This window comes from Homarus americanus, unplaced genomic scaffold, assembly GCF_018991925.1.
Source record: "Homarus americanus isolate GMGI-L3 unplaced genomic scaffold, GMGI_Hamer_2.0 scaffold20465, whole genome shotgun sequence".
Taxonomy (NCBI): domain Eukaryota; kingdom Metazoa; phylum Arthropoda; class Malacostraca; order Decapoda; family Nephropidae; genus Homarus; species Homarus americanus.
In genome coordinates this window covers 7,318,453-7,332,812 of record NW_024756914.1, presented here as the reverse complement: position 1 = coordinate 7,332,812, position 14,360 = coordinate 7,318,453, and the positions used below count along the sequence as shown (strand labels likewise).

Here is a 14,360-nt window from a genome sequence, read left to right as displayed (position 1 = left end):
GCCATCAAGGTCTAGGGAAGTTAAGTGACTAACACGGGATTAAACTGACTCTTTAATGGCGTGTGGGGGAAAATAGTCACCGGAAAAGACATAATTTGGGGCAGGAAAAAAGTCGGGATATAGTTATTTATTTATGTAGCGTATATAAAGTTAGGTTAAGGTCGGGTTAGGGTTGTGTTGGGTTAGGTTGAGTCGAGTTGTGCTAGGTTAAGGTTGTGTTAGGTTAAGGTTGTGTTAGGTTTGGGTTGTTAGGTTAGGTTAAGGTTGCGTTAGGTTAGGTTGAGTTGTGCTAGGTTCGGTTAGAGTGGACTTGTGCTAGGTTAAGGTTGTGTTAGGTTAGGTTAATAGCTCCTCTTCTCTCGAATAGGTAAGGTGGTGGTAATTCTCTCTTAAAAGATATTGCGATTATTTTCCATATCCCTTGACACCTGCAGCTCTTCCCCTCACACCCCCCCCCCCACGTCCTACACACGCTTCCATCCTTGTAACCCATTTAGGCGTCAATTGATGTTATGGGGAAAGTCATCACCACCTCCCTGTGTTGTGTGTCCTCTCCGCAGGGTTAGTTGTGGTTATTGTGGTGGTGGTTTGTTTTCTTGCTAGTGGTGGTTCCTTGCTAGTGATGGTGGTTTGTTTTCTTGCTAGTGGTGGTTTGTTTTCTTGCTAGTGATGGTGGTTTGCTAGTTGGTTCTTGCTAGTGATGGTGGTTTGTTTTCTTGCTAGTGGTGGGTTCTTGCTAGTGATGGTGGTTTGTTTTCTTGCTAGTGGTGGTTCCTTGCTAGTGATGGTGGTTTGTTTTCTTGCTAGTGGTGGTGAGGCTGGAAGGAACTTGAGGATTAATACTCCTTCGAACCGGAAGAGATTTTAGGATTGACTCTGGTTCATCCGGCTGTCTGTGTATCCGATCGTAATGTTACCACGGAGAACTGGTTTGAATCTGTTCCTTTTATTTATGAAGCAAGCCATAAGGTGTAGGTGTATGACAAGTGACGCAGGTGAGGCAGTTTTTATGTACCCGATAGAATGGTTGTCTGGAGTTTTATGATTATTATTTTTGTCAATATTGATGTTATACTTTGATGGTCGTGGTTGGTTATGGTTACTGGAGACGTCGTGGTTGGTTATGGTTACTGGAGACGTCGTGGTTGTCTTGGGCGGCGTCTCCTGAACACCAGACCCGCCCACCCACCTTCCTCTTTTGTGAGCGGTTTAATTTGGCTCCAGGCTTCAACAGGGTTTTTTTCCTCCATGCTTTCCTTTCTCCGCCTACATCACGCTCCACAACACAGGTTCATGCTCGTCTTCCCTTTTCTCGCTTCGTCTGGTCCTCCTCCTGTCTTATCTGCTGCTTATACATCACTTCCCTCCTTGTCTCTCTCCCTCCGCCCTGAGTAATTGCTTTATCGTGAAGCCTGACAGAGGACTTCTCTTCTTTATTGATGGCTGACTTGGGGTTATAAACACGAGACGAACCACTTGACTTGGACCAGTTCCCTCCCTTCTGCCACTTCCCCTCAAACCTGTGATCTAGGAGGGCCATTGCCATTCCTTTCTCGTCTTCTCCTTCCCCCCCTCCCCCTGGGCCTTCCATCTTCTCCCCGTTCTCCTTCCCTCGCCTCGCCTCCATCATCAGTACCTTCCCCTCCAGAAAGGCCTTTCATATGTTCTTTTACGGTCTACATAATTAGATTACGGGATTTAGAGCGGTGATTCTGTGTTCCTTTTCTGTGCGAGTTCATAGCTCTTCCAGTGGTTAAGAGAGAAGGGGAGAGGCACCTTGTGTGTGTGTGTGTATGGGGTGTACTCTTGCACCCTGTAATGGATGTAATAGTGTGCGAGTGTGTAGGGATTGAGAGTGCGGGGGGGGAGGGGGTTGCTAAAGTGAGAGCTTGGACCCTCTGCTGTGAGCGCGAAATGGGATAGGAAGAACCCCTCTCCCCACCCCCAACATAACCCGTAGGTAGGGAGGGGGTCAGGTGGAGGGTTATTGAGAAAGGAACTCCGTGATATCAATTAAGTTTCCTTTTAGTTTTTGACGCCACTCAAACGGGAAATTGATAAATGAAGTTGTGTGGTAGAGTTGCCACTTCGAAATTTGGCTCGAGGTGTAATTAATTAACGGCCTTTGGTAGTGGAGAGAGAGAGAGTAGGAGGGAGGATGGGGGGGGGGAGAGAGTGATTGGAGGAGGGGGAGAGTGATTGGGTACAGGTGATGGTAGGTATTGGTTGACGTTCTCTCAGTCCACGACACCGCCCTTGTGTGGGGAGCCGCCCAACACTCGTATCCATATTAATTACCTCCCAGTTCTCTTCATACACATCACCATCACTACCATCTCCGCCACTACCATCACTACTGAGATCACTACCATCACCGCCTCTACCACTCCTACCATCACTACTGACACCACTACCATTACCACCGCCTCTACCACTATCACTTATTACCACTACCGTCATCCCCATACCTTCTCCACTCCCCTTTCCTTCTCTCGCCTGCCGTTACGACCTTGTAGTACACACACCCTGAAATAAGAATACGCCTCCGGGTTTATTGACACGAGAAGTTTCCAGTTTTTGTTATATATCTTGTACACGGGATTTAGGAGTTGCAAGTTATACGCGTTGTTACTTGTGTTAGAGCGTGGAGGACTTGTGAGTAATTTATGCATAGCTTGTTGATGTCTGCCATGGTGCGAGGATGAGTACTGCACGAGGTATTATTTTTTACCGAGTTTGAAGGGAAAGACTTTGTTGAGAGGAGATGAAATGGCACCAGATGTATAGTATGAGGTCGCTGGATCATGCACGCTCGTCTGGGTCGGGTGTGCGGGGGAGTAGTCCTTACATAACTCCACATTCAAATTAAATGACACGAGCCACCGCCAGCAGATGGACCCGCTGCCTGCTGTAGTTCCCGCCTGATGGTGCTTACACGCATTCTAATTCCAACGCCCAGAGACAACATTGCGTATTGAGGGGACGGAACTGAGGAGCAGGGAGGAGGAGTTTTGGGTGGGACTTAGGGACAAGGGAAGAGTTTTGGGTGGGACTTAGGAACAAGGGAAGAGTTTTGGTAGGTATTGAAGGGACGGAACTGAGGAACAAGGGAGATTTTTAGGGAGGGAACTTGGGTACAGGGAGAGTTTTTAGGGAGGGAACTTGGGACACAGAGTTTTTAGGGAGGGAGTTTTGGAGGGTATCGGGAGGCTCCTGTGTAAAAATACATCTTTCAGTGTGGAGACGTGAGAGATGAGGGTGGTCAGTGATTCAGCACTTTTTGCTTTCAACGCGAATTTGATTGTGTTCTGACTTTTTTATGATCCTTTCGAAAAAAATGATTAAAGAAAAATACACTAGTTATTTTTTATGTCCACTCACGGTTTTCATCCAGTCTGTTTTATGTCCGGTTCTCCTCACAGCTACCCAACACCACCTAGCACCTCCCGACACCACCTCCCGACACCTCCTCACACCTCCTGACACCACGTCACACCTCCTGACACCACGTCACACCTCCTGACACCACCTCACACTTCCTGACGCCACCTCACACCTCCCAACATCCCCCTCACACCTCCCAGCGCCCCCTCACACCTCCCAGCGCCTCACACCTCCCAACATCCGCCTCACACCTCTCGGCACTCACCTGCACCTCCCAGTACCCCTGTCACACCTCCCAGTACCCCCGTCACACCTCCCAACGCCCCCTCACACCTCCCAACACTCGCCTCACCTCCCAACACCCGCCTCACCTCCCAACACCCGCCTCACTCGCCTCCCAGTACCCCCTCACACATCCTCGTGCAATATTAAGCGCCAGGGTGTTACCAGTCAAGGAGCTGAACTTATTAAATAGGAGTTAAGAGAAAGTCGCCTTACGTTCTCCCCCTTACTGAAATTAATCCCCTTAAAGTTAGAGGGAGATCTTCCAAATGTCACCGCCAGCCCCCAGTGCGGCCGTCGGCTTCCAAGTTTCCAATATCCTGCCAGCTAGCTTGAGTTATTGGCCGTAATTAGAAAGTTTTCTATACGAAATAAAGTAGATGAAAAATGTGAGTGGGTGTGGTGGGATGAGGTGGTGGGGGGAAGGTGGGTGGGTGGGGCTTCCTCTTGTCAAAACTCTGCGGCAGTTTCTCCAGTGAACTTGACCTGTAATATTTGTGGAGGCTGTTGGAAGCTATTAAGTTTATTTTATCATCATCTAGGGTTGGTGTGGCTGGACTTTAACGCGGTCATTTGTTTGGGTAATAATTTCATGGTTAAAAGTGGCCACCAGTTCTCTTTAGACTGACCTAATTTTTTCTCCCCCCGTCTCTGGAAAGTCTGGGTAAAGGGGCTGCGTGTTTCTTGGCTCATTTGACAAGTGAGTTTGAGGTGCTGTAGGGACGTGACGTACGTCCCACGATTTTTTTTACTCGATTCCAAACGGCGGACCTTAATCCAGATTTGTGGGAGAAGTTGGCAGTTTGGCCGATACTTGGAAGATATCAACTGCCACTCTGCCCCTTTTAATCCTATCCGAAAATCATTCCAGTGTGTGTCAGGCTTATATATTGGTCCAAACTTGGTGCCGGAGACGAGGAACGTGTCGAGGTGTTTTAGGGGGAGGAGCTCGTTAGGGTACGTGAGAGGAGAGGAGGGTACGGTACGTTCACCACCAGTCTTGGAGAATTGGGTTGAGTGACCTCCGGACAGAGTTGCGGCTGGCTTGATTATTCTCTCTCTCTCATTGCACCTGAAGGTTAGCCACCCTAACCTCACCTACCCCCCTCCCCTCCCCCAGGTAACTTTAGGTTGTTGACTCATTAGGTGAAATAAGGTGGAGAGGCAAATCTTCAGGTGCTGCATCAGGTGACATGGAGAAATGTTTACTTAGATATGGGTATTATAATTAACGTTAAGGATCCGTGTAAGTTAAAAAAGTACATTAATTAGGCACCATTCCCGGGAGGATTCTTCTCGCCTTGTTGTAGCCGTAGCGTGAAAGTAGTGTTGGTTGAGCCCAATCTTGGCAACACACCTCAGTATCTTTACAGCAACATCGATTACACTACAGACCCTAACTAACTAACTTCACAAAATGACCCAATCATTTAACTTCATTTGGGAATTATTTTCTTCGTGTCTGAAATTTATTATTTTTTTGTGCTGGGGTCATGTTAGGTGGTATTTGTGGCATTTATTTTGTTTGCCTTCTCTATTATTTCAGAGATGATTTAGTATAGAGGGTTATAAAGTGGTGATAGTACTTGTAGATGGTGGTGATATAGTGGTGGTAGTACTTGTAGATGCTGATTATGATGGTGGTTGGATTTGTCGAGAGTTGTGTTAGTTTGATGACTGGGCATTGGTGGTGGTGGCAATAGCAGCGGTTGTGGTGATGGTCATGTGTGTTAGTTGTGGGACGGTGGTGGTGGTGGCTGTAGTTGGTTTAAGTCACTATCTTCTCCAAATAGAAAACGAGTATGAAGCATATAATTAGATAGAAAAGTGTGGTGAAGGAGAGGAGGGGGAGGGGGGGGGTAGGTGTGACGTTGGTAGGGGAGGGAGGTTTAAAAGGGGGGATTATGATGGCGCGTCAGGGGAATATTCCTCTCCCCCTCCCCCAGTCTTGTGAGAACCAAAAGTGCCTGAAGTGTGGGGGTGGGGATGTGGTCCTAAGTGGATGGTAGTAGTAAGTATTCATCTGTGTTACTTTTAGTTGGGTTTAAGTGAGTAACTGTGTGAGGGTGGTAACTGAGGTGTGGAAACTGGTGAATATGGGAGCAGGAAGGGCAAGGACGGTGGTGGTATAGGGGAGAGTAGCGGTGGCAGTGTGAGGGTAGGTAAAGAGCGAGCCAAGTCTTTCCCGGGACACACCTGTATAGTTGCTGTTGATTAGCCTCTCTTGTACCTGTATTAGTGATGACGGTGGCGTCGAGCTGGCTGGTATGGGAGTGGTGGTGGTGGAAGAGGAGGTAGGTACAGTATGTTTGTTTGGGGGTGGAGGAGGACTTGAGGTCAAAAGAGGCTGTTTAGTGTTAGGGAAGACTTAGGTTCCTGCACTCCAACAACTAAGGTGGTTGAGAGTGTATCCAAGATCAGTACATTAGCCATCAACAGGTTTTAGTGTTAAGTCACTCGTGTACAAACATAAGTCATGCAATAAAGAAGGCTTTGTGTGTTGTGAGTATAGTGTACATGTGATGATCGGTCGTGTGAGACGGGAGCGTTGTATATGTTGTAATAGATATAAACTTGTACACCTGTTGTGATGGGGATTCATTCGTTAGGTTGGGTGTGGGTGTGTCTGGTAGAGGCCATGGCCAGCTATAAGTATACGACATGTATTTTACTTAAGCTTCTCATTGCCAAATGTTCCTCCAAACTGAATAAAATCGTCTGGTATTAGCAGGAATAAGGTTAAAGCTGTTTATAGCACTCGGTGTTACACATCACATTTTAATCAACCAACTTGGCACATTAATAAAATAATTAAGACAAATCATTAAAAGGTAGACCAGCAGGGTCAAGGTCACAGCGGAAGGTCACTACACTGATCAAAGTTGTCAGTGTGCAGTGTTGTGTTGGTCGTGGTTCTGATACTCCCTCGAGGGGGAGGGGGGCTCCAAGGCGACTGCTGCAGTTTGAGGTAGTCATGGCGACCTAGCGGTGTGTGTGCCCCCCCCCAGGTCCACATCCTCACCAGGTGTGTCGGAGCTGCCACTATACCTTCTCTTTGAGGTCGGGTTTTTATTTCTGGTTTGTTTACACAGTTAGTGCTCTCAGGTCTCCTGTTACGTCTGTTCTCTTATGCGTGTTTTCGGTGTGTACTGCCAGGTGTGTTCTGCCGGGTGTGTTCTCTCACTGGTTCTCTCCTGCCGGGTGTGTACTCTCACTGGCTCTCTCCTGCCAGGTGTGTTCTCTCACTGATTCTCCTGCCGGGTGTGTTCTCTCACTGGTTCTCTCCTGCCGGGTGTGTACTCTCAATGGGTCTCTCCTGCCGGGTGTGTTCTCTCACTGGTTTTCTCCTGCCGGGTGTGTTCTATCACTGGTTTTCTCATGCCGGGTGTGTTCTCTCACTGGTTCTCTCCTGCCGGGTGTGTTCTCTCACTGGCTCTCTCCTGCCAGGGGTGTTCTCTCACTGGTTCTGTCCTGTGCGTGTACTCTGGGTCTCTCCTGCCGGGTGTGTTCTCTCACTGGCTCTTCCTGCCGGGTGTGTTCTTCACTGGCTCTCTGCCAGGTGTGTGTCTCTCACTGATTCTCCTGCCGGGTGTGTTCTCTTCGCTGGCTCTCTCTCCTGCCAGGTGTGTTCTCTCACTGGATCTCTGCCGGGTGTGTACTGGTTCTCTCCTGCCGGGTGTGTACTCTCACTGGCTCTCTCCTGCCAGGTGTGTTCTCTCACTGATTCTCCTGCCGGGTGTGTTCTCTCACTGGTTCTCTCCTGCCGGGTGTGTACTCTCAATGGGTCTCTCCTGCCGGGTGTGTTCTCTCACTGGTTTTCTCCTGCCGGGTGTGTTCTATCACTGGTTTTCTCATGCCGGGTGTGTTCTCTCACTGGTTCTCTCCTGCCGGGTGTGTTCTCTCACTGGCTCTCTCCTGCCAGGGGTGTTCTCTCACTGGTTCTGTCCTGCCGGGAGTATTCTCTCTACTGACCTTGGTCTGCAGTTTTTATTACGTGAGGAGTGTTGTCGTGTTGTCAGGTGGCGTCGTTAGTGTCCGCTCTACCTGATCGTTACTCTGGCACTGTGCTGTCTCCTACAACGTTTTTATTTTTGTGTCTTTATTGGAACATGTTCGATCCTTTTCTACGAGCTTGATAATACGCGAGGAGAGTGGAGAACACGCGTTAACGATATCTTGTTTCAGTAGGTAAGAATGAATGTTTGTGTGAAATGTATTTACTTGGGCAAAGGTGACCCGTGGTGTGTATGTGGAGGAGGCAACGGTAGCGCGTGGTGCGGCGTGAGGCAGCGTTGTGGTAGTGTGGCGGGATCTGGCGCGGGGACACTGGAGGTTTTTGTAGCCGCCGTGTTGAGATGCCAGGCATTTTATGTGGGGCAGCAGAGTTTCATTGTGGTTGCTGGCCGTAGACACAAGGTGTGGTGTTGTGACCGTTGGCTGTGTGGGCGAAGACACTACTCGCCCGGGTGCGGAATTAATGGTGTGTCCGGTGCAGTTTGTTTTAAGAGGTGATGTGCTGGTGCCTTGCTGCCACTACCTGGCTCTCTAAACTGGCAGTTAACATACCGTAGAGGTTCAGCTCAGGTGCCTTCAACACAGGCAGGAGGAGGGAACTTAACATGGGGCTACGGCGCTAATAATGATGGTGTTGGGATAAGGGAGTCCCCCGGGCTGGAGTAGGACGAGGTCATGGTGAGGGGCAGTAGCGACACCCCTCACAGGTTGAGCGTGTCAAGGCGGTCGCCCGGAAGGTCACAGGGCCTTTTGACGGATGTTGGAGCAGATTGGTTGGTTGTATTAGCTGTAACTTTACGTGTGAGTGATGAAAGTCAACTGGGCGGCAGGGAACTAGACGAGTACAAATGGTGTGATGTGTGGACAAATGTGGAGGCGGCCACTGCGACACTCGCGCCTCTGGACTGACATGAACTAATTTATCCGTGTCAAGGGAGGGGCAGTGGATGGCCTCTTGCTGCTCTCACTGTTCACTATCATGAATGGTCTTGGTTTACTGTTGTGTTTTCGTTATACCTGTACGGTTTATTTGTGTAAACATCATTGCTGTTGAAATTTGCTGTAGAACATAATGAATTTATATTGTGAGGTTCCAATTTTTTATTTTGAGATACTAAACTTTCTTTGCGTGTACATACTGTACATACAAACATAAAATAAATACATACATACATACATGTGTACTAGTCATGTGTGGGTGGGCGGGGTGCCAGGTAGAGCCACACCTGTGATGCACGGTGCCGCGGCGTCTGACACGGGCCAGTCAACGTTCACCTCGTATCTGTCTCGGGCCTTGGCCAGTGTCTGTGAGGGGTAACGCTGTCATTGACACACTGTACACCCCCCCCCCTGGGTCACGACCACCCAGGCATTCACCTACTGCTAGTGGCCTGTGTGTGTGTGTTGACGGTGATGAGGGACGACTATAGTGATGTTAGCTTATGTATGGACCCGTCAAGGTGGTCCTCTCTCACTGTCTTCTCAACCTTCGTCCCTTTACTCCTGTCACTGCAACTACCTCGCCTGTGTCCTTGCTCCTCCTCTTTATTATTCCCCTCTGTTCTTGCTTCCTCCTTCCCCATACCTCCCCATACCTCCCCATCTCCCGCTGCCCATATCTATTCTCGTCACCATTCCCCTTACCCCCTTAGTTTTTCCCCTCTCCACCTGTTGTAACTCTTTTCCTTAACTTCCTCCAACCTTTATTCTCTCTCCATCTTAATTCTCCTCTAACCTTTCTTTTGGTACCTCCCTCCACTTCACACAACCTCCCTATACCAGAATTCACCCTTAAGGTCGGCGGAACGTGAAATATGGCCTTCAGAACGCCTGTGTATGGGATAGGGCAGGGTGTCTAGTGCCAGTGCCGGCCGAGTAAACGTGCAGCCAACCAGTCAAATGGCTCTAAAATTATCTACAATAACTAGCCCAATGCATAATTTCACCACACTGTTAGTTTGGTTAATTTTGGAACTGTTAGCACACAATCTTGCAAAAAGCTGCCTCATATTCTTCCTTGACTGCTCTTCCCTCCTTCTCTAAATTACCCTCTTGACTCCCTCCTCCATCGGTGTCTCTCCTGACTTTCCCCATGCCTCCTCCCTTGGTACCTACCCCTCACACTTCCACGAACCGCGATATTAATAAGCGCTCACGACCTTTTTACACTGCACAGTAGGTCTGGGCTCCACCCCGGGGGCGTGACTCAAATGTTGCACTATTGAAAATATTTGCGTTTGTTTTATCATCTCAAGATGGATCGTCATCGTTAGGTGAAAGATTTCTCGGTAATGTGGATCTTTAGTGTAAATGTTTGCAAAGGTGGCGCAAGGGGGTGTGTGTGTGTGTGTGTGTGTGTGTGTGTGTGTGAAGACGGTCTGTCCTTAGGTGTTTACCTTTAAGCTGGTGGGGCTCGGGTATTTGGGTGGTGGTGGGGGCGGGGGTAGAGGAGCAAATGGGGGGGTCTTGAGGGAGGTTGGGGGAGGGAGGTGGTGAGGAGGAGGAGCTGGTCTATGACACGCCTGCAGTGGGATCGTTGGTGTGTCGTATAACTCCTCTACGTCATGTTTATTTACTGCCAATGTTCTTTCTCATGGGGACCGTAATTTAGCGTGACAATTTTAATATGGCAGGTTGTGCGTGTTTGACAGTAGGTTAACGTGCCACAATGCTGTATTTAATGACCATCTTTCTTGTATGATCTGCTGCTGTCACTTTTTTTTATTTTTATCGCGGCATACCAGGAGGGTGACAGAACGGGGGGGAGGAGGGCTAGCTGGTGGTTGTTGGGATTGATGATGGGTGGCTGTGGATAGGTTAAGCGGGGGAGGCTGGGTGAGTGAGTGGTTAGTATGGCAGGCGATTGGTTGAATGAAGGGTGGGATGGTTTTGTACGGAAGGTGGGTGGCTGAGGGCGCTGTTACGTGGTTTCATGTGGCAGGTGAGTGGTTGATGTAAGTACGTAGTTTGTGTGGAAGTGGAAGGGTACATGGGTGGTGTTGTCGAAAAAGACATGGTTGGCGAGTTAGACTGTTGGTTGAAGGGTAGGTGGTTTGTGTGGCAGGTGGTTGTTTGGGAGGGCTGGTACGAGGTTATGTGGTTGTTAGGTAGTTGAGGAACGTGGTTGCTGTGGCTGGTGGTGGTTCAGGCACGTGATAAACCGTACACGTATCAAAGGTAACCTACACCAGTGCCAGGGCAGGTTGTCTGAGCACGTCGCACATTACTAAAGTAGAGGTACACGTGTGCTCTCATGCCCCTCAGTCTAGTCGAGGCCTCTTGACGCCTGGTGAGAACACGTTAATTATTACCTGTGAATTATGACAGATTGATCAATGGCTAATTTTATTCGAGGGTGGTCAGCTTAATAAAAAAGTGTGTAGATCCAGGTTTATGGTGTGTGTTTAATTACGTTGGGAGAGAAGTGGTTGGGAGTTGGACGAACGAAAGTATTTAGTATTGGTTGATTGTCAGCAGATCTTAAGTTTGTCGTGTGTGGAGGCGGGGCGGGCCATATTGATTGATGATGTGAGGTAGCAGGTTATGATGATGGTGTTGTGTCTGCCTCGGTTGCCAGGTTGCCGTTAGCGCCTCGGTGGCGAATATCGCGCAGTTTCCTATTCCGATGACGCAGTGTTGTGAAGGCGACGCCTGAATAGAACGCCGAGTCTCCCTCTCGTCTTTAAAGGGTGGGTGTGTGTGGAGCGGCTACCACCTCCTGGCCACCATCTTAAAGATAATCTCTCTTGTTTTATTGGTAAACTTATGTGTGGAGTTATTTTGGACAGTGGTTAATATTCATCAATTGTAATTGTGAGCCTCAGGAGGGAGTTACTGTCAGGGCGAGTGTTTTAAGTGTAAATATTGGACTAGAGTTAACATTGACAGCCTTGTATCACCACGGCAAATACTGGTAATTAACCCAGTGTTATTTCGGCCATTAAATACGACTGCTATTAAGCTTAAGAAATAATGACCTGTTAAATGTTTCCTTTGAATATGATTAATCCTCTTTGAACACTTTTCATCCGATAATCCACTGGTAATCATACATCAGCCCGTAGTGGTGAAAGGTTACTTGTGTGTGCAGGGAGAGAGCCTAGAAGATAGACGGGGATGTAATTGGTGCTTGGTATTTTGACTGGCGGCAATTTGTTAGGCCGCGGTGCCCTCCTTTGCTCCCCGGGTGCCACTTGTGCCACTGCCGCTTCATCCATTACTGATTGATGCGACTGTGTGTCATCCCGGCAGTTACTGTATCTCTCCCCTGAGCTTCTTGATGTTGTCTGTCGGTCTGCTTCTTGTCATTCCCTCCATACCTCCCTGTCCCCTTCCCTCCCTCCCTCCCTCCCTCCCTCCCTCCCTCCTCCACTGCTAATACAGTTCATTCATCTTAAGTTTATTAAAAAAATGATTAAAAAAAGAAACGATCTACATGACGAAATTAGCCAAGTGACATCTTGATGGGTATGGGACGCTGGCAGGGGGGGGGGGCGCGTAAATGAAGCCAGGACGACAACGCTCTTGAGGGAGAGGGAGGATAGGGAGGAAAGAAGTGAGCGAGGATAGGGGAGGGAAAGAAGTGAGCGAGGATAGGGAGGGAAAAAGGGGAGGGGAAAGGAGTGAGCGAGGATAGGAGGGAAAGGAGGAGCGAGGATAGGGAGGGGAAAGGAGTGAGCGAGGATAGGGAGGGAAAGGAGCGAGGATAGGGAGGGGAAAGGGGAGGAAAGGGTGAGTAGGGGAGGGAAAGGAGTGAGCGAGGATAGGGAGGGAAAGGAGAGTGAAAGGAGGATAGGGAGGAAAGAAGTGAGCGAGGATAGAGGGAAAGGAGTGAGCGAGGATAGGGAGGGAAAGGAGTGAGCGAGGATAGGGAGGGAAAGGAGTGAGCGAGGATAGGGAGGGAAAGGAGTGAGCGAGGATAGGGAGGGAAAGGAGTGAGCGAGGATAGGGAGGGAAAGGAGTGAGCGAGGATAGGGAGGGAAAGGAGTGAGCGAGGATAGGGAGGGAAAGGAGTGAGCGAGGATAGGGAGGGAAAGAAGTGAGCGAGGAGAGGGTAGGGGAGGCAGCTGGAGAGGGTCATTGAAGTATATCTCAGTCGTATTAGGAACTTTTTTTTCTTGGAATTTCATAATGTCAGGATGAAGGGGGGGGGGGTAGTTCCGACAGCATTACAAATCATTTCTGGAACCACGAGGGATATATCCGACTTTATTATCAGGTACCGTGTATATAATATTTGGGGGGAGCTAAGGATGGTTATTCTGAAATAATGAAGAAGGATTTTCCACAGTACCGGGAGGCATATTGTGGAGCAACCGAGGGATATTTCCGACTATTGTGAAGGATATTTTTGCCACAAACGAGGGATATTCTTGAGACCTCCTGGCGATGTTTTCAAAGGTGGCTGCTGGTCCTCCGCCGCTTTTTTCATCGTCTCTTTTCTCCTCTTTTTTATTCTTTTTATTTTTACACTAGTTGTAGTTAACAGTGGAGTGTGAAATACTGCGTGTGTATAATATTGACTAATATAGTGTGTGTAATATGAGTGATATCGTAGATAGTCGGTAGTGTTGTGTAGGCGACAGGTGTGTCTTAATTATTTCTCCCCGCAGGTGAGATAGAGGGTGACGAAGCAGGCCTGGTGGCCGGGGGACTGAAGCGTGAGTCGTGATGGTCTCTCTTCTGTTATTACCTGTGTGTGTGTCTGTGTTAGCTGTATGTGTGTGTGTGTATGTAATGAATGTGTGAGTGTGTGTGTGTTAGCTGTGTGTATGTACTGTATGTATGTGTTAGCTCTGTGTCTATGAATGAATGCATGTGTGTTAGCTCTGTGTGTATGTATGTGTGTGTTAGCTCTGAGTGTGTGTGTATTTGTTAACTGTGTATCTACAGTATGTGTCCGTGTTTGTTAGCTGTGTGTGTTTCTGCATTTAACTGTACGTCTGTATGTGTGTGTATATGTATTAGCTGTGTATGTCATGTTTATGTATTAACTGTGTAGGTGGTTACATGTTTGTGTTATATATTAATGTGCTTATATATATTTTCTTTGGTATTACCCGTGTATTAGTACGAGTTGTGTTCGTGTGTGTTTTGATTCCATGCTTCCTATTGTTAATAATCAGTCGTGTACATGTGTGTGTACTAGTTTGTCTTGGCTGTGTATACATGACTGTCTGTGTGGCACTTCCTATGTTTGTGTATTTAGTTGTATTTGTTCCGTATATATATCTGTGTATGCTGTTTTGTGACTGCATGTATGTATACGCTAGTTTTAATTTATACGAATTATTAGCGCTAGTTGTCATCTCTGTGTTTGTTTAGTATAATTGTGTATTTGTATTAGTATTTATGGTATAATTGTATTCGTCTGTTCGTATTGTAGTTGTAATTGTTTTTGCATTAGTTTTTGTTGTATAATTGTGCGTGTAACAGTTTTATTATGTAATTGTTTTACTGTATAACTGAGTTCCATTATTGTTAGGCTGCTCTAGTGACAGATTTATAAGGTGTGTGTGTGTGTGTGTGTGAGAGAGAGAGAGAGAGAGAGAGAGAGGGAGAGAGAGAGAGAGAGAGGTACTGCCACATACATCACGGGAGAACTAACACCACGACATAGCTGAGATTAAACCGTGTATTTGTTCACAGCAGCAGGTCTAGCTACAGCCCTCACCTACCCT

General features: G+C 48.0%; 1 protein-coding gene across 13 annotated transcripts in view; it reads left to right on the top strand.

Annotated features, from left to right (window-relative positions):
- Nucleotides 1-14,360, top strand: part of LOC121857167 (ELAV-like protein 1) — a 113,901-nt gene that overhangs the window by 53,592 nt on the left and 45,949 nt on the right. For 10 of the 13 annotated variants that reach the window (XM_042353071.1, XM_042353069.1, XM_042353077.1 and 7 more), the window contains exon 3: nt 13,293-13,340. The exons of the other annotated variants lie outside the window; for them this stretch is intronic. In XM_042353071.1, the coding sequence (XP_042209005.1) occupies nt 13,293-13,340 (48 nt within the window). The remainder of the gene's footprint in view (nt 1-13,292; nt 13,341-14,360) is intronic. 13 annotated transcript variants of the gene reach the window in all.